This window comes from Convolutriloba macropyga, chromosome 9, assembly GCF_964194025.1.
Source record: "Convolutriloba macropyga chromosome 9, txConMacr16.3, whole genome shotgun sequence".
Taxonomy (NCBI): domain Eukaryota; kingdom Metazoa; phylum Xenacoelomorpha; order Acoela; family Convolutidae; genus Convolutriloba; species Convolutriloba macropyga.
The window spans coordinates 2,663,382-2,690,255 of record NC_134476.1 but is presented as its reverse complement, the minus strand read 5'-3'; the positions used below and the strand labels follow the sequence as shown (position 1 = coordinate 2,690,255).

The following is a 26,874-nucleotide window of genomic DNA, read 5'->3' as shown; positions in this document are numbered from 1 at the left end:
CACCAATCAGTCTATTTCAATTGCAGCACTAAAACAGTAACAAGCTGAAAAATTTTTAAGTGATATAGCGCACATCAATTGATAAAAAATTTAGTTAATTGAAACTATTAAATATATTTTAGTGACAAAAATTGGTTCAATGAATATTCAGAACTATATTGGTGTTAATTCTCTCGTAGAAAATAAATTCGAAAAAGTTTCAACTCACCCAGTTGGAAGATAAGCATATTATAAATGAAAGCAACTTTTCCAAATCAAGATGAATGGATGGAAATGCAGTTTCATTAAACCCAGGCACACTTTCTACTTTTTACATAATAACGCTCTATATAACAATAAGTATATTGTAATTGTGGCATTAAAAAAGGGGGGATAGATCCGAAATTTCTAAAATACAAATGAAACGAAATTTGAACTTTCTGTCCAAAACAATCAAGATTACCAAAAAATTCAGACATAAATAATTTTGCTTTATTGTTGGTATCTCGGTCGACAACTTTTATTTTTCCACATTTTTTTATCAAAATTATTTAATGTTTTTTGGTTGGTATATAGATATTTTTAGGACAACCGATGGAAGTCTTTCAATTCTTATACAAAAATTTTTCTTATAACAGAGTATGAGATTCACAATTTGAGAGCGAGCATCAGGAATGTTTCCCTCACTTGGTTCGGACAAGCGGGACTTCCCTCGCCCTCAATACTCCCCACAACGGCCTTCACTTTGCACGTCACTGTCATAAAGTCACACACGGTCAAGCCGTGACCTCCATATCTCTGCACTACAGTAGCAAGCAGAGCTCTGGAAATTTGGGCATCCATCTTTTTCAAAGCCGAGTCTAGTCGGTGCCCATCTTTCAATCTTTCGCCTTCCGCGTAGCTCGCAAAGGTGCGTTTGCAAACGCTGAAGAATCGGTAGAATTTGAGAAACTCATTGAAATCAATGGTGCCTGTGTTGTCTTTATCGAATAGATTAACAGCGGCACAAGCGTCTGCCATGTTAGCTTTGAATCCCTCCCCTCTGCATATGACCTCGAGCATAGACAGAAGTTCGCTGGGCGATATCTGCTCATCGGCACCCGCCAAAGCGTCGAAAGTTCGTTGAAATTTTTGAATTACTGCCGGGTCTTCGTTTTCATAGTCGGAGTACGAATCCGATCTTGCATCTTTACCAGTTGCCGAGGTCTGGCCTCTCAACTCAGTCGTTTCATTCGTGGGTTTCTCGGTCATGAGACGCAAGAAGAAATCGCCCTTGTAATTGGGCTCAAAAGTACTTGGAATCAACATGTACTCGCCTGGGGGAAGTTCCAGAGTCTGGACAATTTCTCGAGCGTTGATGAAGGTTGAGGAACGGGCAGTCGAGGTGTGGTACGCAAAGAAATCCCTATCATATCGGCCATCTTGGATGTATTTTTCGGCGTCCTCGGGAATCGTGTAAATCGCCCAGCCGATGGTCAGTGCCGGAGACGAGAATCCTCTGGACTCCTTCTGCATGAGAGCCACAGTTAGTGAGCAAAGGTCACTATCATCGTCATCAGTATCTTTTAAAACGACCTTAAACTGAGGGTTGCTCGCATACGTGTTTAGATAGTTACGACACCCCCCAGCAGTCGCGTTTATGACCCAGCTGCCCTCTCGACTGGACACAGTGAGGTCTTTATTCGCGTCCAAATCAGTACCAGCGTTGTGACAAATTGTGATCACGTCAAACTCTTTGCAGAAGTCACTGAATGACATCCAGAATTCTCCGTCGTAGTCGTATGTAAGTCCAATTTGACGTTTCTCTGTGTCTGAGACCAGTGCCCACTCCCTGGATTTGTCACTCCACGCTCCGGTCCACTCTCTCTCATTTCCCCACGGGTTCCTCACTCGGATAAGCTGGAAATCCCCATCCCTGGTTTTGATGGTGGCTATACTTGTTACACTGTATGCATGTCCCTTTACAAGTCCATTGTTAAGTTTTGCTTCAATCTCATTGGCTAAAATGAACAAATAGATGAAAAAAGTTTGAGTTGAATCAGTTTTCGGATTTTTCCCCATTATAGCCCTTCTAGCTTAGTGGTCATATAACCTATAGCCCCCAATCATGGTAATTTTAGCATAATGGGGGACTATACTTTCGGGGGGGGGGGGGGGGGGGGGAGGTTGGGTGGGTATTATGGAAAGACCAAAATTTCATTGGAAACTTTTTTTTGAGAGAGTCAGTTTATGAAAAAGGTCTGTTTTGATGGTACGAAAATGCGAGATCAGTCATTTATGACTAAAAAGTTACGAGCTCCGACCATTTCTCTATTAGACTTAGAAGTTTTAACAAGTGTCTCTTTGAGACAAAAACTCCGACGGTTTCAAGCATCTGAAAATTGAGGGGCTCAGAAACAAAAATACCCAATTTCGCTAATATGAACATCAATGATTGTGTAACGCAGGTAGTAGGTTTGAACAAGATTCAAAGCTCTGATTGTTACCAAACAATTTTGCATATGAAAAGAATTTGGCTGGACTTATGGAAAAAGAATTAGCCTCGAATTTAAATAGGGTCCTCGACCGGGTAATTTAATTCAATATTTACCACCCCCCCCCCGCACCTGGATTTAATAGGTCTTTTCATAAATTCCAGGTCTGGACTAGGGTTCTGGTTAGGATCTATCTCCCTGGAGTAAAATCAACTTCTTCATGCACATTCACTCTTCTGCAGATACGGCCAGATGACAACTTTAAGTGGTTATAATGAAAAAAACGTCAATGAAAAAAATCAGAGTGCATCAAAAACTTGTTATTAAAACAAGGTAAAAAAACAATTTATGAATCCGGGTAAATAAAAACCTTTTTTGAAGACTTTAAAATAAGAGGCATAAATTAATAATGAAAAAAATCAATATCTATACCACATTATGCTACTTCTGAATGCTAGTATATAACTCTATTATGAATCTAGTATTGCAACCCCGTACTGATTACGTACTGCTATGCGACGTAATAATAAGCTGACATTTAAGATTGCCGAAGCTGAAAATGAGTTTAAAAGAGACAAAATGGTGCGCAACAATTAATTGTAAATCAAGTGCCGTTCGAAAAGATCTTCGGGGCGATATAACCACTAGTTTAGTCAAGATAGATTCACTTTAAGTCCCAAAGGCCCCTTAGGAATGCTCATGGCCCACAATTTTTTGGCTCTTTTAATTTTATCTTGCTTCAATTTTTTTGTTCTTGCAAAAAAATGAAAATCTTTTTACCTCATTCTGATTTCTTCAAAAAAATGTGCTCACTTGAATAATGTTAATCTGATTATTTGAGAAATTTTTGAGTTGAGGGTGCAATAAATTTTCTGAAGTCTTATAATCGGCACAGTTATATGTCAACATAGTTGCGTCTCACTCACGTCTCTTTGCAAATTTTTTAGATTCGCATTTTTTTAAATAAAATGTTCGTTGCTATTTAGAACCTTTTGAAACCTATTCTAGTTTCAGCAATCCTAAGTAACATCGGCATAATAAAACGTCTCAAAAATTCTATGTAAAATTTAAGTTGTAATAGATAATTGCAGCGAGTTATATTTTTGATTGATTTTGATTAGCGACGTACAACTATATCAACGCATAACTGTTCCGATAATGGGAGTGCAAAAAAAATTGTTCAATTTTTTTATTGATAAATTTATATACCTGCCAAATCACTTCAACTAAAATGAACATAAAAAAATCTGAGCCGATCAAATTTAAATAGTGAGATTTTGGATGTTATTATTTATTAGGACAAGATAATGGAGCTAGATGAATTTAAAGGAAACAACGGAGGCTGAATGGGACTCAAAAGTTCAATAGTGGGCTTCAAATAATTACATTAGAGGTTAACATATACCACTATTAAGATTTAAAGTGATTAAGATCCCACTATTAAGATCCCACTATTAAGATCCGACTATTAAGATCCGACTAGTTTCGTCGCGATAGATTAATTTGAAGTCCCAACGACCCTTTGGGAATGCCCATGGCCCACAATTTTTTTTGCTCTTTTAATTTTCTTGCCTGAACTTATTAGTTCTGGTAGAAAAAATTAAAATCCATTTACCTCATTCCGATTTCTTCAAAAAGTTGTGCTCACTTGAATAATGTCAATCTGATTAGTTGAAGAGTTTTTGAGTTGAGGGTGTAATAACTTTTCTGAAGTCTTATAATCGGCACAGTTATGTGTCATTATAATTGCGTCTCAATCTAGCCTCTTTGCAAATTTTTTAGATTCGCATTTTATTTCTAATAAAGTGTTCTTTGCTATTTAGACCCTTTTAATATAATTTCCAGTTTCATCAATCCTAAACGTCGGCATAATAGTTTAACGTCTCAAAAATTGTAAGTAAAATTTTAGTTGTAATAGATAATTGCAGCGAGTTATATTTTGGATTGATTTTGATTAGCGACGTACAACTATACCATCGCATAACTGTGCCGATAATGGGAGTGCAAAAAAATTGTTCAATTTTTTTATTGATAAATTTATATACCTGCCAAATCACTTTAACTAAAATGAACTTAGTAAATCTGAGCCGATCAAATTTAATTAGTGAGATTTTGGATGTTATTATTTATTAGGACAAGATAATGGAGCTAGATGAATTTAAAGGAAACCACGGAGGCTATGGCCTTGTCTCAGTGACCCGTGGAACGTGATATAAATCTATCACAACCAAAAATTGCATGTAAATTTTAAGTTTTGATAGATTTATATCAAAATCAAAACTGCTCAGTCATGGCCATGGACCGCAATTGTTAGTGTTTACTTAAAGTTCAATTTGCTTAAACTCCTGTACTTTTTTATTGCTCTGCTTTTTTTGTACTCACCTCGCGCAAACTTGGACTATAGTAAAGAATTTACAAAGGTTAAATGACGGCTTTACTTAGTTTATTGATTAAGACGCTCATTTCACAGGTCTTAAAGTGGCGAAAGGTTTTAAATATCAAATTTTAAGTTTTTTAATTATCAATAGGTGGGTTCAATGAGATAAACCTCCGCAGAAATAAACCACCATAGAATTGAACCCCATTTGTTTTTTTCCGTGGGTTTTTTTCCCGAAATCAGGCTATGCGAACTTTGCAAGGGGCTGTTTCAACGACGGCAATGGAGATACTAACGCTTTGCGTTAATTGCACACCCCATTAGAAATTGCCTAGCATTCGCCTTCAACAGTTTTCTGTACAGATTATCAGGTGCCTTCTTCAGGTCTATATTTTCAGCAATCCCTCCTGTGAAGTCAGTCAGTGCCTCCCCAATCTGTCCCCCCTTCAAGTAGACGTAACTCTTGAACAACTTAGCGTATGCCTTTTCCATTAGGGAACACCACATTTCTCCATTTTCGGGTGAGTGAACGAACATCAGTTTGCCATTGTAAGTCGGCAACCTGAAAAAACAGACGATATTTTTGGGAAAAAGTATCGGGTCTTTCTTATTATAGCCCCCCCCCCCCATGAAATTAACCCCCCCCCCATCATGGTACAGTTACCATGATTGGGTGGGGTGGGGCGGGGCGGGGGGGGGGCTATAGGTTATCTGACCACTAAGCTGGGGGTGGGGGCTATTATGGGAAAGACCAAAGTAATTAATTTTTCAAAAGATTTTTGTTATAAATGAAATCTATTTAGCGAGTAATATGTAAGAGGAAAATGTACCTATCAATTTTTTTTATCGTATTCTCAATTTAAAACCTCTTCAAACCTTTTTAACACCATCAATTCAAAACGCATCAAATGTATGACTAAATAGTCGTGATCACAATTGAAAAGTTACATAATTCAGATCAGAAGCGTTATGTTAGTAAACGGGATTTTAAAATTTTCCTTGCCTATTTTTAATGTCACGAAATTTACGAATTTATCTATTTTTAAACTTGTGTACGGGGAGGTAACCGAAATCATATCACGCAATTTAGTTACACGTGTTGTTTTAAAAATTTTGCAGGAGCCAGCAAAACTAATTTCAGCAACTCGTTGTCACTTAAAATTGAAATCCACAAAATCTGCTCAATTGAATTTGTAGAATTTGAGAAAACAGGGAGCACATCATTTGCTAATCAAAGCTTTTCATAGGTAAGTCTTTTATTTATATTAACAAGGGTAATTGCTGATATAAATCTAAGTCGGACGTTTGCTATTAAAGTGAAAAAATAAATGAGGCGTCAGATTGGGGGTTGATTGTACAAAAAGATATATTGATCCTATTTTCGAGTCTCTACCCCCCCCCCCCCCCAGCAGCACGTACTCTTTTTAAAGTGCTATATAAAAACACAAATTGCAACTGCAGGTCATAAAAACACATGGGGAGGGGCAGATCCAAATAATATCTAAGTTGAAAACCTATTCTGTGAACTAACTTACCAATCAGAGAGACTCTTCCAATCCTTCCTGTTCAGTGAAAAATAGCTCTTACTCAAAATGAGTCTTTCCCTCTTCCCGAAGATATATGCACAACGGGTACCTGACTGACGTCGGCATTTTGTTATAGTGTCGTTATAATTAACTTTCTACGTCATAGTTTTTATTTTAAGACGAATTCGTCGGTTACAATCAGGCATGTTCAGCAACGAAAGACGGCTTCGTAAACAGAATTATGTAGCATTCTATTGCCCGTTCCTCAATCATTAAACCGAGCCTTTTCGTATGTGCCTCAAAAATATTGGACTGGATCTTTCGAGAAATGTTTGGAAGAATTTAGATTCATAGTGACCCCTCCGCAAAACATTTCATGGCATTTGGTTATAGGTTAAGTGTTGCGAGCTATACAGCACTTAAATATGTGAAAAATTAGCACGGGGGTCTGAGAACGTTTATATTTCGAAAAAGCTAGGGGGAGGGATATTTGAACAAAAAGTTTGTACTAAAATTTGGCTACTGTTTCCTTATAATATGCGGAGCGTTCTTTTGAGGCATATAATGATTCAATCAACTTTTCCTTTAAATGTATGTGAAGTGAGAGAGATAAAAAAAATCTCAAAAAATTTAATAAATTCCACTTGTCAATCTTCAGACCAATATTTATGCAAGGTTATATCTTTTGGATAACTGCTCAAAGCAAATCATTCAAAATTTCTTATCTTTTCTTTTTGCACGTGCATCTGGGAGGGCGCATATTTTATAGTGCATTTAAGGTGCATATTTGCGAACCCAACGCGAACGTTGAATATTTTTATGAAATGTTTTCTATGTGAAGTCAGTTGTTTCAGTAGAATAAAAATTACACATTGTTTTGAATCTCAATCAAGAAGTGTGGACGTCAGTTACTAACTTTATATAATTCAGATACCCATGGCTACATGACAGACTTTGTATTTTTTACGCTTAAATGTCACCAAAAGGATGGAGCAGGTATTTTCCTGGGTGTCTTCGGCCGCCAGCAGCACGTACTACTTTCAACGTGATATATAACAGCACAAATTGCGACTACAGGTCATAAAATCACTGTGGGGGAGAAGAGAATAGATCCAAATAATGCTTAGTGCTGAAGATGAAAATCTATTCTGTGAACTAACTAACCATTCAGAGATTGTTCCAATCTTTCATGTTCAGAAATAAATAGCTTATACTCAAAATGAGTCTTTCCGTCTTCCCGAAGGGTACCTGACGGGTACCTGACTGACGTGGGCATTTTATTATAGTGTCGTTATAGTTAACTTTCTACTTCACAATTTTTATTTTTAGAGGAAGTCGTGGGTTACAATCAGGCATGTTCAGCTACGAAAGACTGCTTCGTACGCAGAATTATCTTACATTCTATTGACCATTCATCAGTAATTAAAAGGAGCTTTTTCGCATTTGCCTCAAAACTAGCATGTGCACCTGAGAACGTATATATGTCGAAAAAGCGGGGCTGGATAGGGGACAGAATATACACAGAAAGTTTGAAATCTTTCCTACTTTGGCTAATCTTTCCTTAACTATGCGAAGCGTTCTTTTGAGGCACAATGAATCAATTTGCCTTTCCTTTTAAAGATTTTAAAAATCTCAAATAAAAAGGAAATAAACCATAAATTCCAGCTGTCAATCTTCACACTCACATTTATGTAAGGTTACATCTCTTGAATGAGCATATTATTAGCGAACCCCATGCGAACTTTCTATATCTTTATGAAAAATTTTTCTATGTAATGAAAGTTGTATTATGTATTTTACTTCCACTAATTAGTTTAGCTGAAAATGCTTCCCAGTGAACCAAAACTTGATGCATCTTGATAGGAAACATTACAAATCTTGCCAATGTTTTGACATGTCATTAACCACAAAAATATCGAAATTTGTACCAACTTTCAAGATCTTTGCAAGAGTCTCAAGAAACAAGATTTTAGCAAGATAACCAGGAAAGATTAACCATGACATAGCGCGATATAGTAAGTTTCCAAAGCACCTTTGAACAAGACTCAGCACAAATTCACATGATTCAGCACAATTTGTTTAGATTTATCAAAAATTACCGATAGTAATTAAGAATTATCAAGAATTGTCAGAAAATTTTGACAAAAAGCGTTCTAACTCTCTGAAATGTTATTGTTCCACTTAATTGTGCTAAATACCTGTCCAAGGAACAGTTGAGGTCATGCTACTTGAGACTTTAGCAGTTCACTAATGAAAATTATTTCTCATTTTTTCTACTAAGAGAAAAGAATTTGAGACTGTCTTGAAAGAAAAAGACACGTAGCGGAAGCAAGCACAGGTATATTTTGCGTCGCAGTTCCAAAAGAGGTAACTTGTTGTCTATTTTTGTGTTATCTTTGATACATTCTAAAAATTAAAGGTTCTTAAGCTTGAATACGACTGCAACTGATTCGCTTTAACCTCACATTATTTTTTGAGTTCACAAAAAATTTTTTTTCATGTGTCGTACACTATTTAGCTTTGTAAGTCACTTGGGTATCACATACCTCTTGTTGCGAAAAAGAAAAATTGCCGTCTGAGCAAATTTTTTGTATCTATAAAATAATAACAATATTTACAAATTAATACTTGGTTCCCGGTTAAATAAATAATAGCAATATATGCACTGGTTATCATAGCTGAAAATAAAATAATATTAGAATAAAAGTTTATAATTTCGCAGTTTATGCAGTTTATGTAGATTGAAAGTTTTTGATTTGACAGTCATTCATCAATTGTCTCTTGATTTTCGGCCTCAAAAACCGTCATAGATCGCACCAACGTCGGGGTGTCTTGTTCGAAGATTGGGAGAACTTGCGGGGTGGCAGGCGAGACCTCTCCAATTATCGGCGAGATGTTTGTTTCTTCCGGCTGTTGTTCAGCAATATGTTGAACAGTTTCGACAAGTGATCTGCGTAGACGTTTAGCTGGGGCTGCAATTGTCGAGTCTGACGACGAATTCTCAAAACCATAGTAAGAGGGGCTACGACGGTTTCTGTGCGAAGATCTTTTAGCCCGTGGAATTGGGTTTGCTAGTGCTGACGAATATGTAGGTTGAGGAAAATTTGGTTGCTCGCTATGGAAAATAGTTCTTTCACCTTGTTGTTGATTCCGAAAAGCGTGAAAATTGGGAACTTTAGGGATTGGCCCTCGCATCGCGCGTGAAATATTTGATTTCGAGGATGAGACTCCGTTGCCGGGATCGCGCTTGCGATGTTTCATTTTTTTGTCCCGATTGATTTTCCTTGTGAACTGTTTGATATGGCTTTGGATCTGTTCCTCCACCAATTTTTTGCCTATTCTTGGCCCTCGACGGTCCGCATACACTTTCAATGGAGTCTGTATCTGCTGCAGAGTTCCAAATTTTGCGATGTCGCGATTTCGCACTGTGACAATGGGTTTGCCAGGCTCTTAAATAGTGGATGTAGTGGGGCTAATTCTAGAATTTGCGATCCAGGAGCAAGCACCTCATATAAGCCTCCTAATTTTTTCTTAGAACGCCGCTTGCCATGTATTTTCCCGGTCAATTTAAGTTCGACAGCCCGTTCTTTGAGGGGAAGTGGTCGGCAGACTCTTGTTCAGAAAAAGCGTGATTCGGCGTCCGTGCTCTCTCGTTCTGTGTTGTGAGCCTCCTGCGAAGCCCGTGTCATTCCTGCTTCAACCTCTATGTCGCTTCGATAGCCGTCATTTCACTTTTCATGTGGAAGGATTTCCTCTTTCATGACTGTGTCTGCATCTAAATAGTGGTTTAAAAAATTTTCATAAGAGAGATTGGATAATTTAGGCTTAGTTGATATCACGCTCAGCGGGGTATTAGGTTTTCTGCTGAAGTTTGCTTCGAAAGGCGAGATCTTTGTTGTTTTCTGCTTACCTATCAGCAATTGATGAATGATAATCTTTATTGTATACTTCACATGAAATGCGTTATTAGTCGATGTTTCTTCTTTGATACATGCAAGTCTACTTTTAATCGTTTGAATGAGTCTTTCTAGCAAACCAATAGCACGATGATCGTTCACTGGAGCTTCAATAATATCGATATTGTTTTTGTTAAAGAATTTATTTACTTGATGAACAACCAAACATTTCGCTTGGTCCAATCGAATAGATCGTGGAATTCCTTGATTTTCAATATAAATCTCCAAAAACATTAAAACGTTTGGACCAATAGCTTTTTTCCATACACATCTAGTGGGTTATTTAGAAAAACGATCAATAGCAGCTAAGAAATAAACCTCGCTACCCTTGTCATTGAAAATTGGACCTCCAAAATCAATTTGAATTTCTTGATTTGGTTCAACACACGGTACTTGAAGTCGAAATTGCATAGCAGAAAACACAGATTTAGGGTTCTTATCGATCACTCTACAAAACTTGCATTCTGACGCTTTAACAATAAGCTCCCGATTCGTGTAGGGCCACCAGCAGTGAGTGGCCAAACAAATCAAACCCCAGGTACCTGGGTGGCTTGCGTGAATATCATCAATCAACGCCTCTCGAAGAACGTTTAGGATTGCGACCTTTTCATCTACACACACTAAGCCGGAATGGGCATGCAGGTCCCTCCAATAGGAATGTATGTACGGGTTGAGGGCTTTTAGACGACTTTCTTTATTTGTAATTATACAATCCCGTACCTCTTTTAAAGTCCTTGCTTGTGAGAGATGCAATAAGAGACTTACTAAAGATCTTATTTATAATATGGTCAAATGTAGGGATCTGTGGGCTAGGCGTAAGAGGGGTACTGACGTTGGAAGGTATGGCTGGAGATGTTGGTGTTATTATTCGAGTGGAACTTGCGGCGCGAGTGTTACTCGGAGAATTAGATCGTTGACCTGCAGGGTCGAGATGTAGTTGGAGGCGTAGAGGGTTGTTTCGCAGTGCGAGAGGCGTCAATGAATCGAACTCTAGTGATACGCTTTTTAGAAGGCATGCTGTATTTATGTCTGTTGATATAGTTAGTTTCTAAGGTGTGCTTGAATATAAGAGGATTATTTGATTTAGTCGACTGATTTCTAAGATGATTCAAGGCAAAACTCACTGGTTCTATTTTGGGTGGTGACATCTAGAGATATTTGTGGAATGTCTCCTAATCGGCGGGAATTTACAATTAGTGAAATGAGTTTCGCGCGTTGCGAGAGATATAGCATTCCGATTTTGGAAGGATTGTTTACAATGAGTTGTATTTTGCTTAGCAAGTGAAATGTTAATTGGTATTTGTGATGCGGGATATGTATTTTTTTAAAATGTTGAAATTACCGCTGGTAATTGCAATGCAATTTCGCGGCGCGAATGATAAATAGGAAACATGCTTATGTACGCGCTTTGTTCGTGTGCTAATTAAATGTATCGCATTAATTGTGATCTCAAATTTAGGTGTTATTTGATGTGCGTGAGCATTTGCTTGGATTATTTTATTGAATTGAACAGTAGATTCATTAGATTTTATATTGAGGGAATTAACTGATGCAGAGATAAGTTTTAACTTTGCAACAAGGAATTCTTCCTCATAAGCAGAAATCTTTTTTGTTTTTTGATTTGGGTGCCGGGAGATGTAGTCAACTAGTCCACTCTTTGCACAAAGCAAATGTTCAATATCAAATTGAAAAGTAAGTAGCCGATCAATCCAGCGTGTCAGAAGGCTGTTGTATGATTTATGGGATCGATTTTTTTTAATGTAGAAAGAAGAGCTCTGTTATCAGTAATAACTGTAAAATGTTTGCCATACAGATAATTTTTAAAATATTAGATAGACCAAACGACCCAAAGAAGTTTGAGTTCATTAAAACTATAACGCTCTTCACAAGATTTTAAGCATCGGGACGTAAAAGCAATTGGTTTGCACCCGTCAACTGTTAATTGTTCAAGAGCGGCGCTGAGACCGGAACGGGAGGCGTCACATTTGACGCGCGTTTCTTGTTGCGGGTTATAGTGGCTATTTTCCTTGGCGATTGCGATGCGGTTCTTTATTTTAATTAAAGAATTTTCATGTACCTCAGTTCAAATAAATTTTGATTATTTTCTTAGTAGAGGTCGGAGTGGATGGCTAATTTGGGCTAAATTTGTTATGAATTTGCTGATATAGTGTACTGAGCCCGGAAAAGAACGGAATTTTTTTAATGTCTTTGGCGCTTCGAGAGACAAAATAGTGGAGGTCTTGCTCTCGATAGGTGAGATACCCGATAACAATTTCAAGTTTTGAGAAGCGACATTTTGGAAGGTTGCTCCTAAGATCTAAGCGTTTAAGACATTTCAAAACGTACTCTTTAATTTCTGTCTCTGATCCTTTAATTACAATCATACCAATGAAAGTATAATCCATGGCTTTTTGAAATTCCGCCGGCATATTTCAAGTTTTGAGAAGCGACATTTTGGAAGGTTGCTCCTAAGATTTTCATGATCTAAGCGTTTAAGACATTTCAAAACGTACTCTTTATTTTCTGCCTCTGATCCTTTAATTACAATCATACCAATGAGAGTATAATCCATGGCTTTTTGAAATTCCGCCGGCGTATTTCAAGTTTTGAGAAGCGACATTTTGGAAGGTTGCTCCTAAGATTTTCATGATCTAAGCGTTTAAGACATTTCAAAACGTACTCTTTATTTTCTGCCTCTGATCCTTTAATTACAATCATACCAATGAGAATATAATCCATGGCTTTTTGAAATTCCGCCGGCATATTTCAAGTTTTGAGAAGCGACATTTTGGAAGGTTGCTCCTAAGATTTTCATGATCTAAGCGTTTAAGACATTTCAAAACGTACTCTTTATTTTCTGCCTCTGATCCTTTAATTACAATCATACCAATGAGAGTATTTTTGAAATTCTAAAAATTAAAGGTTCTTAAGCATGAATACGACTGCAACGGATTCGCTTTACCCTCACATTGTTTTTTGAGTTCACAAAAAATTTTTTTTCATGTGTCGTACACTATTTAGCTTTGTAAGTCACTTGGGTATCACATACCTCTTGTTGCGAAAAAGAAAAATTGCCGTCTGAGCAAATTTTTTGTATGTATAAAATAATAACAATATTTACAATTTAATACTTGGTTCCCGGTTAAATAAATAATAGCAATATATGCACTCGTTATCATAGCTAAAAAAATAATATTAGAATAAAAGTTTATAATTTCGCAGTTTATGCAGTTTATGTAGATTGAAAGTTTTTGATTTGACAGTCATTCATCAATTGTCTCTTGATTTTCGGCCTCAAAAACCGTCATAGATCGCACCAACGTCGGGGTGTCTTGTTCGAAGATTGGGAGAACTTGCGGGGTGGCAGGCGAGACCTCTCCAATTATCGGCGAGATGTTTGTTTCTTCCGGCTGTTGTTCAGCAATATGTTGAACAGTATCGACAAGTGATCTGCGTGGACGTTTAGTTGGGGCTGCAATTGTCGAGTCTAACGACGAATTCTCAAAACCATAGTAAGAGGGGCTACGACGGTTTCTGTGCGAAGATCTTTTAGCCCGTGGAATTGGGTTTGCTAGTGCTGACGAATATGTAGGTTGAGGAAAATTTGGTTGCTCGCTATGGGAAATAGTTGTTTCACCTTGTTGTTGATTCCGAAAAGCGAGAAAATTGGGAACTTTAGCGATTGGCCCTCGCATCGCGCGTGAAATATTTGATTTCGAGGATGAGACTCCGTTGCCGGGATCGCGCTTGCGATGTTTCATCTTTTTGTCCCGATTGATTTTCCTTGTGAACTGTTTGATATGGCTTTGGATCTGTTCCTCCACTAATTTTTTGCCTATTCTTGGCCCTCGACGGCCGCATACACTTTCAATGGAGTCTGTATCTGCTGCAGAGTTCCAAATTTTGCGATGTCGCGATTTCGCACTGTGACAATGGGTTTGCCAGGCTCTTAAATAGTGGATGTAGTGGGGCTAATTTTAGAATTTGCGATCCAAGAGCAAGCACTTCATATAAGTTTTCTAATTTTTTCTTAGAACGCCGCTTGCCATGTATTTTCCCGGTCAATTTAAGTTCGACAGCCCGTTCTTTGAGGGGAAGTGGTCGGCAGACTCTTGTTCAGAGAAAGCGTGATTCGGCGTCCGTGCTCTCTCGTTCTGTGTTGTGAGCCTCCTGCGAAGCCCGTGTCATTCCTGCTTCGACCTCTATGTCGCTTCGATAGCCGTCATTTCACTTTTCATGTGGAAGGATTTCCTCTTTCATGACTGTGTCTTCATCTAAATAGTGGTTTAAAAAATTTTCATAAGAGAGATTGGATAATTTAGGCTTAGTTGATATCACGCTCAGCGGGGTATTAGGTTTTCTGCTGAAGTTTGCTTCGAAAGGCGAGATCTTTGTTGTTTTCTGCTTACCTATCATCAATTGATGAATGATAATCTTTATTGTATACTTCACATGAAATGCGTTATTAGTCGATGTTTCTTCTTTGATACATGCAAGTCTACTTTTAATCGTTTGAATGAGTCTTTCTAGCAAACCAATAGCACAATGATCGTTCACTGGAGCTTCAATAATATCGATATTGTTTTTGTTAAAGAAATTCTTTACTTGATGAACAATCAAACGTTTTCAATATACATCTCCAAAAACATTAAAACATTCGGCCCATTAGCTTTTTTCCATGCACATCTAATGGGTTGTTTAGAAAAACGATCAATAGCAGCTAAGAAATAAACCTCGCTACCCTTGTCATTGAAAATTGGACCTCCAAAATCAATTTGAATTTCTTGATTTGGTTCAACACACGGTACTTGAGGTCGAAAATGCACAGCAGAAAATACAGATTTAGGGTTCTTATCGATCACTCTACAAAACTTGCATTCTGACGCTTTAACAATAAGCTCCCGATTCGTGTAGGGCCACCAGCAGTGAGTGGCCAAACAAATCACACCCCAGGTACCTGGGTGGCTTGCGTGAATATCATCAATCAACGCCTCTCGAAGAACGTTTAGGATTGCGACCTTTTCATCTACACACACTATGCCGGAATGGGCATGCAGGTCCCTCCAATAGGAATGTATGTACGGGTTGAGGGCTTTTAGACGACTTTCTTTGTTTGTAATTATACAATCCCGTACCTCTTTTAAAGTCCTTGCTTGTGAGAGATGCAATAAGTGACTTACTAAAGATCTTATTTATAATATGGTCAAATGTAAGGATCTGTGGGCTAGGCGTAAGAGGGGTACTGACGTTGGAAGGTAGGGCTGGAGATGTTGGTGTTATTATTTGAGTGGAACTTGCGGCGCGAGTGTTACTCGGAGAATTAGATCGTTGACCTGCAGGGTCGAGATGTAGTTGGAGGCGTAGAGGGTTGTTTCGCAGTGCGAGAGGCGTCAATGAACCGAACTCTAGTGATACGCTTTTTAGAAGGCATGCTGTATTTATGTCTGTTGATATAGTTAGTTTCTAAGGTGTGCTTGAATATAAGAGGATTATTTGATTTAGGAATAGTCGACTGATTTCTAAGATGATTCAAGGCAAAACTCACTGGTTCTATTTTGGGTGGTGACATCTAGAGATATTTGTGGAATGTCTCCTAATCGGCGGGAATTTACAATTAGTGAAATGAGTTTCGCGCGTTGCGAGAGATATAGCATTCCGATTTTGGAAGGATTGTTTACAATGAGTTGTATTTTGCTTAGCAAGTGAAATGTTAATTGGTATTTGTGATGCGGGATATGTTTTTTTTAAATTGTTGAAATTACCGCTAGTAATTGCAATGCGATTTCGCGGCACGGGTGATAAATAGGAAACATGCTTATGTACGCGCTTTGTTCGTGTGCTAATTAAATGTATCGCATTAATTGTAGTCTCAAATTTAGATGTTATTTGATGTGCGTGAGCATGTGCTTGGATTATTTTATTGAATTGAACAGTAGATTCATTAGATTTTATATTGAGGGAATTAACTGATGCAGAGATAAGTTTTAACTTTGCCACAAGGAATTCTTCCTCATAAGCAGAAACCTTTTTTGTTTTTTGATTTGGGTGCCGGGAGATGTAGTCAACTAGTCCACTCTTTGCACAAAGCAAATGTTCAATATCAAATTGAAAAGTAAGTAGCCGATCAATCCAGCGTGTCAGAAGGCTGTTGTATGATTTATGGGATCGATTTTTTTTAATGTAGAAAGAAGAGCTCTGCTATCAGTAGTAACTGTAAAATGTTTGCCATACAGATAATTTTTAAAATATTAGATAGACCAAACGACCCAAAGAAGTTTGAGTTCATTAAAACTATAACGCTCTTCACAAGATTTTAAGCATCGGGACGTAAAAGCAATTGGTTTCCACCCGTCACCTGTTAATTGTTCAAGAGCGGCTCTGAGACCGGAACGGGAGGCGCCACATTTGACGCGCGTTTCGTGTTGCGGGTTATAGTGGCTATTTTCCTTGGCGTTTACGATGCGGTTCTTTATATTAATTAAAGAATTTTCATGTACCTCAGTTCAAATAAATTTAGATTATTTTCTTAGTAGAGGTCGGAGTGGATGGCTAATTTGGGCTAAATTTGTTATGAATTTGCTGATATAGTGTACTGAGCCCGGAAAATAACGGAATTTTTTTAATATCTTTGGCGCTTCGAGAGACAAAATAGTGGAGGTCTTGCTCTCGATAGGTGAGATACCCGACAACAATTTCAAGTTTTGAGAAGCGACATTTTGGAAGGTTGCTCCTAAGATCTAAGCGTTTAGACATTTCAAAACGTACTCTTTAATTTCTGCCTCTGATCCTTTAATTACAATCATACCAATGAGAGTATAATCCATGGCTTTTTCAAATTCCGCCGGCATTTTTCAAGTTTTGAGAAGCGACATTTTGGAAGGTTGCTCCTAAAAATTTCATGATCTAAGCGTTTAAGACATTTCAAAACGTACTCTTTATTTTCTGCCTCTGATCCTTTAATTACAATCATACCAATGAGAGTATAATCCATGGCTTTTTGAAATTCCGCTGGCATATCAGTAAGTCCATAAAATCCAGTTTGAAATCTGTATGTGCCAGTCATGTCTCCGCTTATTATATTGAAATTACAATTCTTTGCTCTGTTAAATTCTAGATTTGATTGGCTGCACGCGCATTTCAAATCCAACAAGGAAAAACATGTTGTCTCCTGTGGTGCGGGGGCAGTAATCTGTTGAGAAATAAATCCGATGAGCGTATCAATATTAGGCATTTGATATTTACATTTATGAATAGCTTTATTTAGTATTTTGGAGTCTAGAGCCAATTTAATTGATTGATTTTTCTTTACGGTAACCACAATGTGAGATATAAAACATTTTTAAGTGCAACTAGAAAGTTTTATTATGTGTTTTTCGTCTAAAAAATTTTTGAGTTCCATTTTGACTTCATCTTGAAGATTTATTGGTATTCGTCTAACTTTTTGGTGTCTAGGAATATGGTGTCTTTATCTTGAAGATTTATTGGTATTCGTCAAACCTTTTGGTGTTGGAAGTCTTTATGAAAATTAGATTTAGCCACATATTTTTTTGATTTTCCGATGCGCGAAATGAGGTTAGAAAAGTTTTTAGCAATATGTTCTTTGAATTCTGACGATGCAGAAATGGTGTTAAACTAATTACCTTGTACTGAAGAAGATTGTGTTACCGCTAGACCCACATAATCGAACAGATCTCTACCGACGAGAGATTTTAGACAGTCCGCAACGACGGTGAAAGTTGCTGAATTCAATGCCCATCCGTTGCTCGTGATGGGAGTCCGTATTCTGCCTTCGATATGAATCGGTTCGTTGGAGAATGTTGTGGACTGACCTTATCATGAATCCAGACAGCATATGGATTACTTTTCACTACTTGCGTCGCGAGTGATCGATTAAGCATACTGCATGCACTCCCGAAGTCCACGAGAAGAGTAGTTGAGATGTTACCAATTTTGATAGGCATATTGAGAGGCTCGATCTTTGCTATGTCATTTTCAATTGAGGCAACTGTATTATCTTCCCCACTGCTGTAGTCTGACTCGTACAATTTGGTTGTCCGAAGAAAATTTACTGACTATTCTGGGTGAGGTTTCTCATCTACTGCTTTCACTGTTCTCTTTTTAGAATTTTGGTGTTTTGTATTCTTGTGTTTTCTACGAACTTTGGCGAAGTGATTCATTAACCCGCAGTTATTGCAAATTTTACCCTTCCCGGTGCATTTATCGCGATGGTTAGGAAGCCAATTTCCAACACAATTTGAGCAATAAAAAGGTGGTCTACTCTTTGGTTTCTGGAGGTTATTCGAGAAGGACCAATTTGCAGATCGGGGGTTGCTCCGAAATTGAATTGCGTTCAGGCTGGCCGGGATAAGTGTCTTGTTATGCTGTTGAATTTGATGCTGGTTTCACATTCCGAGTTCCATATTGATAGCCAACTCTAGTGCCTGCCGCGGTTCTACTGTCTGTTTAATGAGTTCTTTTTGAATCTCCGGATCAATCAATTTATTGATGAATACATCACGTATCAGAGTTTGCTCCTTATTCTCAAAGTCACAATTTTCTGCTAATTATTTTAGCTTACCATGGAAATGTTCTACTGTTTCTCCCCGAAGCCCCGAAGTTGTTTTGTTATGAGAAAGACGTGTCGGTCGAAAGTGATGTTTCGGGGACGGATGAATGCGTCTTCCACGATCTTCCAGAATTATGCAGTGGATAGTGTATCGATCAGTATGCACGGACTTTTACCGTTTAGGATTTGACTTCCGTCCACCCCGATGCTGAAGTAGAGCATGGACACTGTTTTTTGATCCGCAAGGGGCCATGGCTTATCTCCACACATTTTGCCAATTTCGATTAGACGTTGGCAATTGTTTTGCCAATTCATCTTTTGCTGGGCGTTACAAGCATTTTTCTCTCTCTCTTTCTGATTAAGCAGATGAATCAATGATTGTTCCTCATATATAGGCTCCAACTGGAGATCCAGCATCTCGGGTTTTGGTCCAAGTAGAGTGTCTAGGATTATATTCTCCTCTGCCAGCAATGCCAAGTTATATTGCACTCTCCATTTTTCCCAGCGAAGAGTGGGATCGGGTGTTGGCTTGTCCCAGAAAGCGTCTATCCCGAGCGGTTTACGCTTGTTTGCTGACCGTGCCATGTCTTACACTATTTAGATTTGTCGGTCACTTGCAGAGCGCGTTAGCTTATTTCCTTCAAAAGTGCGATTCGGGGCGCGGGATCTAAAGTTGAACTAGTCTTGTTTACTTGCAGTGCGATATACACAGAAAGATTTGCAACTGAACTTGAATTAAGGAGAATGAAATTATGAAACTCAAGTGCTTGTAAGCAACTGAAGAGATGTGATCAGACATGTCTGATCACGAGGCGGGAAACCAAGACAGGATGAAGATGAACTTTTTAAGTCACAAACTGAATAAGCATAAAATGGTAATCAAGGGCAAATGAAATAGAACTAAATTAAATGCATCGTATGAAATTTTACTACATCAAATAAGTAAATGGAATATGATATCTTTGGGTATCATACCAGGGGACGAGATGCATTGATCAACGATCAGAATTGATAAAAAAGTGTTATCAAAGTTTGTCAAAACTTTTTCAAGAGCTGTTTCGTGGTTTATCTTGAAAATATTTTACCAGGATTTTATCGAGATTTAGCATAAACTGTTGGTATTTCAAGTTCTTGGCAAGAAGTTTTAAGTTTTGCGAGAGATGCCAAGATCATGCATCTCTTATCAAGGTGTATCAAGTTTCGGTTCATTGCCGAAACTTCGAAGGAAGTGGGTAGAAAGAAGTGGGTAGAGATCTAGAAGTCATGCATAGTTTCCCCTGACAGGGCTCTTTGCCTATTTTTTACATAAAACTTTTCATGAATACTTAAATCAGATATATATTTTAAGAAATTGTCTCAAATTGTCTTGCGCAAAAAGTGATCTGTCAGAGACAATTTCTTAAACTATATTTCTCATTTACTCAGGGTAATTTAGTCTGGGTAAGTATTCATGGATAATTTTATGCACAAAATAGGCTAAGAGCCTGTATTTTTTTCGTCTTTTTCTGTTTTTTGAACATTATTGTCATTTCTCCATTTATTGCGTATTAATGAAAATATTGAGCTACTTTTTTTAAAATTGTTCCACGATTTACTGTATTTGTTACATCATTTGGGAATCTTTCACTGCTCCAGTCGGGGATGGATAATTGGACCGTTGTCTGCAATGCAGTCATCGTTAAATTACGCTACGGGGATGTACTTTAGGCTCATGATTATACCTGTCGTCAATGATGACCTCCTTCCACTCTCCGAATCGCCAGAAGCAGAATCTAAATGCCCCGCAGTAGTCCCCCTTCTGGAATCCTTGATCTTGAGGGACCACTTGGTAGAAGAGAGACTCTCGAGATGCCAGACTGGCCATTGAGGCCAACAGCCAACAGTCACCTGGGAGGAGAGGAAAAACTTTGGGATCTTTGCCGTTTGTGCCCCCCAGTACGTTATGCACCCCCCTCCAGTAAATTATAAAGTAAAAATTTAGCACGTACGTCTGGAGGATGCAAATAATGTGATGCAACAAAAGAGGGGAAAGATAAAATTTTTTTATATTCGATCATTACGTAGAAAAAAATAAAATAAATTGCCGTTTTTGTGTATATTTGTCATTTTGAGGACAGCAGAGACAAAACTTTGTCACTAATTTTTACGTTGCGTCACTTTTATTCACGATGCAAAAACGGTTTTGTAGATCATGGACACAAATGACGGAAAAAGCTTGATATTAGTTACTCATTCTTGCAATAAAACGTAACCATTGTCCCTATTATAAGTGTGTAATCATCATAAATCCTCAGTTCCAGTTTTTTTTAATGGTTACTTGAGCCCCAAGTATCTTGTGCTTCGGAAGTCGGCAAAAAATTTGAAGAGAGAACTCAAAAATCTTTTTAAAAAATTGAACCAGGAACCAAAAAGTGGTGATAGAAAAAGAAATTCAAATCTTCAAGCAGATTTTCTAGTACACTGATAAGCAACCAATTAGGTAGAGATAAAAATCAAGTGATATTACATATTGTTTTTAGGGTCAGCAGGTTCACTTATTGCCAAAAGATACCTGTTTGAGATGTAAAAAAAATTTTGTGTGTTTTTTTTGTGTGTTGGAACCTTGAGTTGATGTACTACCAGATTATCTCTTGAACTTGAAATTCAATACCTATGATCACTCATGTTGTTTTATGGCATCCTTTGCTTAATAATTGATAATTTTTCCTGGTATTTCTGCTTTGAAAACTGAGATAATTAACATGAAACCTCTGCGCCTTTACGCAGATTTAGATAAAAAGTTATGCATATACCACAAAAAAGGCGAAAAAATAAGAATTGAAATTCCGCTATCCACAATAAGTTGTGGAAGTGTTATTCGAATTGTGGCGTGATAGCCGAGAGGTAAGGTGTGTGGTTCACACGCCAATGATTGAGAGTTCAATCCCCTGCCTCCGTGAAGCTTTCTGTGTAAGGATGAGCTCTTACTTAACCATAGTTTCAGGTTGACCATAGCCTGATCAATGTTGGCTGCCATGATGGTACCACGTGAAAGTCTCAGAGGCAAAAAAAGTGGCTAAAGTCACCAAAAAAAGAGCAAAGCTGCTCATAAAAAGAACAGTCTGAAATGTGGGGAATATTAAGAAAAAGGGCAGCTGAAAACAGGCTACTGTAGGCCTAATGCTGTTCCACTGCGATTACACAGGAACCACAATTATTATTATTATTATTAATTGTAATAGGGGTAATTGTTCAACTAATAACCGTCTTCTCAATCTGTAATTTGTAAAGGGAGGATCACTTCCGATATTAATCAATAATTGGATTTTCATTTTGGTCTATTTGACACTAGCGTTTTTAATAGAAGCTGTAAGGGTGGACAAAGGTGACGCATTGAAATAGGTTACATTTAATGTGGAATAGGATGACAAAAATATTTTACGCTTTCTCAGAAACAGACTTTGTGAAAAATGGTGACAGATACATCCAAACTTGAAGCTAATTTGCACTTAATTCACTTAGTGTCTCTAATTTCCACGCACAGTCATAATCATACTCATGCGTGTGCGTGGAAACTCATAATTTTATCGTGAAAAAAGGTGAAACTGAGTAAATTTACACGAGAAAAGCTACAAATTCGCCACGCAGTGCCTTGAACTATTCGGATAACCTCTTAATACGCAGGCAACTATATCTCAGCAGTAGATTGCGCTTCCACTAAAACTGCTGTTATCAGTGATTTTTTAGAGCAGCATTGCTAGATCTTAGCAGATTATTTTTTAAGACTTTTGATGGAAGATCTTATAGGGAAACAATACGTTCACGGCCGGGAACGCTTTGCTTGTTCCTCTATTTTTGAAAACTTTTTTAATAGACTTGCAAAGTTATTTTGGCTGATATTTCGAAATGTTGTTGCTAAAAGTAATTTGCTTGACAGCATTTTCAGAAAAAAACTCCAGTTAATTTTGAGGACAAGTGATGAGCCAATTTTTTTTTCGTATCAAATATTGGTCCAGGATTTTTTTTTCCTATCTGATGTCGACCGAGGGCCTTCTTTTCATATGATTTGGCTTCGACTATACTACCAATCTCCTATTATGCAAATTCTAGCATTTAGTTCTTTGAAGCTCCTAAAAATTTTGGACAACAAAGATAATGGTCATTAGAATTAGGGCCAAAAACTTCCTGGAAATACATCTGACAATAAAACTTGCAAATAAAACAGTTATGAAAAATTTTTCAGTTCGAATCACTTGTAACCTTGTTCTCTGGCTTTTTAAAGTATTCACGATCCAAACTATGCAAACATATACCAACATACCCAGCATTCCCTGGCAAATATCCAGCTGGGTTATGCCATCCTTGAACATAGCTGGCTCTTTGAACAGCTCCCCTGGCCTCTTCCATTCGATGTGGCGATTGGCATACTTGCCCGGATTCTTACAGTCGATAGACTCGATTTGAGGTAGAAATTCTGGGTCCTCAAAGAGGGTGCCATTTTTCAAGTGGAAGTCTTTGACCTGGGTGAATCTAAAACAAAAATGAACTCAGTTCAATTCCTTTATCAACTTCAGTTGACAATGTAAGGTCGCAACTTATTGACTTATTGTAACTCATACATACCCCGGTGACAGGCTTGATCATTCCAGTCACGTCACCCCCCCCCCTCCTCCCCCTACACTAAGACACAGAACATCGTGGTTTTTGTTGAATAAAGCCCGAAATATCTTAGCAAAATCTTACTAAGTTTATTTTATAGGTGAATTAACTTAGTACTTCAAACCCATTCAAAGATCCGATCTATTCTGCCCCCGCCAGTGTTTTTATGCCCCCCCCCCGTTACAACAGATGTCTTGCTATATAGCACCATAATATGTAAAAATAGCACGCTCGCATGGGGGCGTAAAAATTATAAGCTCACTAATCTGGGGGACCGAGACGAAATAGATCTTGTAAGATTGTACCTATCTTTTCGATTTCGTTTCAGGACTTTAATAAGTTATGTCCAGTTTCAATTCATATATTCAAAATTGTTCAAAATTTAGTATCAAAATATTTAATCTACACTATCTTACGATAAGTATAGAACTCTATTAAACAGAATCGGACCTCGAATGCTTTTAAGAGGGTTTGTGATTTTCTTGAAAGATGGGGGGTCAGGTCTACGAAAAGCCCCAGTGATTGTGGAATTTTTATCGTGTAAGATCTGATAAGATGCTGACTAAGAATTTTTATCGTGTAAGATCTTATCAGATCTTACACGATAAAAATCCCTCTTATCAGATCTTACACGATAAAAATTCTGGTAAGAGGAATTTTTATCGTGTAAGATCTGATAAGACATCTTATAAGATAAACATTCCTCTTATCAGAATTTTTATCGTGTAAGATCTGATAAGACATCTTATAAGATAAACATTCTTCTTATCAGAATTTTTATCGTGTAAGATCTGATAAGACATCTTATAAGATAAACATTCCCCTTACCAGAATTTTTATCGTGTAAGATCTGATAAGACGGAATTTTTATCGTGTAAGATCTGATATGGCATGTTTTAACTTTTTCAATATAATCGTATAACGTAGTCAAGGTCCTATGAATGTAAAAAAAGAATCGGTCAGCTAACCAACTATGAAACAAAAAAATGCTTGTTGATTCTGTTTTGGCGGAAGTTTTAGTGCGTGTCTTAACAGTGTACTATGGCTAAACTTAGCAGTCCAAGATAGTTTTGGTCTTTGAAAAAAAAATTCAGCCTAGTTTGATAATAACCGCTTCGGAGAAAGCCCCTGCCACTCAAATAAACTCTTTTACAATATCTTATAAGTCTTAAAAGACAGTATAAGATATTTTTCTCTTTGTTGCTCTGACACTTAAGTGTTGCATGCAGCAGCTTTTCGGCTACTGCTTGAGAGCAACTCTGAATTGTCTTCAATATGAAGAATATACCATACTTCAGGAATTTATATAAGAGGAATTTTTATCGTGTAGGATCTGATAAGAGGAATTTTTATCGTGTAAGATCTTATAAGAGGAATTTTTATCGTGTAAGATCTTATAAGAGGAATTTTTATCGTGTAAGATCTTATAAGAAGAATTTTTATCGTGTAAGATCTTATAAGAGGAATTTTTATCGCGAAAGATCTTATAAGAGGAATTTTTATCGTGTAAGATCTTATAAGAGGAATTTTTATCGTATAAGATCTGATAAACGTCTTATAAGATCTTATAAGAAGATGCATCCCCTTACAGGCTATTAGCAAGATGGTTTTGTCAGAAATTTGTCAGATCTTACACGATAAAAATTCCACAATCACTGGGGAGTCTACGAAAATTGATTTGTACAGCTTTGTGATTTAAGCAACTCAATGCAATTCAATGCTAGTAACGACTCCAATTTTAGTACCCAAAAACTTGTGTAAAAACTTTCTCGAAATCGCTATTGTGTGTAGTGAAACAAAATTGGGGTATAAAAACTTGCCTTTTTGAAGGAGAAAGGGCCATCTTTAGCAAGTATTTTTTGCGCCAAATTGTACAACTTGAAACTGGACCAGATTTTTATTAATAATGTTGTGAATTAATGCCAGCTATTACAAAGTCACTTTTCAGCAAAATGTTTGCATAAAACTGAAGCTATCGATGCACAATGTCTATTGATCTTGTGGTCACATATGTTTGAGTAAAGATAACGAAAATCAATTTAGATACGAGATCAAAAATCCTTCAATTCAACCGAGGGTGTTTAGCTTTCGATCCAATGAGGTTGGGTTCAGCTGGCACAACCCTAATTCTCCCTTTTGAAAACTGGGAGCGCTATCCGGTTGGAAAAACAATAAACAGGGAATCATTATTCCATAACAGCCGCTACAAGAAACTGAAAAATATCTTTTGTTCATCGCGTTCTAACAATTCAAAGCTAAATATTGCAAGATATTGAGAAATAACAGTTTTGCAAATTGCAAACTAAATAAATAAACAATTGTTTTTTAGCTCCTCCCGTGGAAATAACAGAAATTATATGATATATGTCTCTTTCCATGCTGTTATTTCACAGTTGGCCAAAATTCTCCCACTAAGATAGGGACTTTGTGACCGCGATGGCATCAATGCCCTTCAAGGTCACATCAACAGTTTGCTATCACGGATAGGGAACATCAAACTACTGTTATCTCATTAAGATCAAAGGCTTATCGGCCGAAAGATCACGTATCGGTTATTAGGACAACACAGTCCACTTTTATACTGAGATAGAACAGATTGTTTTGATGGTTGTTGGGGGGGGGGGGGTGGTTTGGTGTGTTTGGATTTGAGTTTTGGTTTGGTGTTTAAGCCTGTGCTATTCTTCATCACCCCTAGTTTTTGAAATGTTTGACTTTTACGGCATAAAAGTGTTCAACAGCATCGACAAGCGAACAAAACCTTTTTGTTGTTTTCTCTGGTTACTTTTGTCCTCAGCAAAGTCAACTTAGATGATAGCCAAGAGCAGGTCAGAACTGGAACAGAGTAAAGTCAGGGAAACTCTAAGCGCTGGATCAGAGTCTGATCATGACACTTTGTACGCTTGACAGAATATCTCTGCACACACAGCTTTAAACGTTGTCACACACAGCTTTAAACGTTGCACACACAGCTTTAAACATTTTACACACAGCTTTAAGCGTTGCTGACGTAAAATCATTACCGAACGTTCGAAATAGTGCAAAATTACATGAATTCACACTAAATAGAAAGCTTTTGCCATTTTGTGCTACTCTTTGTCGTAGAATAACAATCATTCAATCTTAAAAATATATCATCATGCTATCTGAAGAAGCATACATGTCCCTTACAAAAGCCCAAACATGGGAAATTTACAAACAATTAAATGAAAAACTTGATGAAAAAGAAAAGTTTATTGACATTGTGTTACCATGGTTTATAACAAGTTATCAAGTGAAGTCAGTGGGGACTCATAGTCATTGCCAACAATAAAAGAAACAAAACAGGTTGAGCCTGAGTCGGTAAGAGAGTACGATTTAA

General features: G+C 37.4%; 1 protein-coding gene across 1 annotated transcript; it reads right to left on the bottom strand.

The window, feature by feature from the left end:
* Positions 1 to 25,508, bottom strand: LOC142345558 (calpain-B-like). The gene is made up of 5 exons (XM_075397654.1): positions 25,337 to 25,508; positions 23,179 to 23,387; positions 20,600 to 20,765; positions 5,127 to 5,392; positions 1 to 1,979 (listed from the first exon to the last, which is right to left on the bottom strand). The coding sequence occupies exons 1-5, from the start codon at positions 25,357 to 25,359 to the stop codon at positions 628 to 630; spliced, it is 2,016 nt and encodes a 671-aa protein (XP_075253769.1). The 5' UTR covers positions 25,360 to 25,508; the 3' UTR covers positions 1 to 627.
* Between the last annotated feature and the right edge of the window lie 1,366 nt (positions 25,509 to 26,874).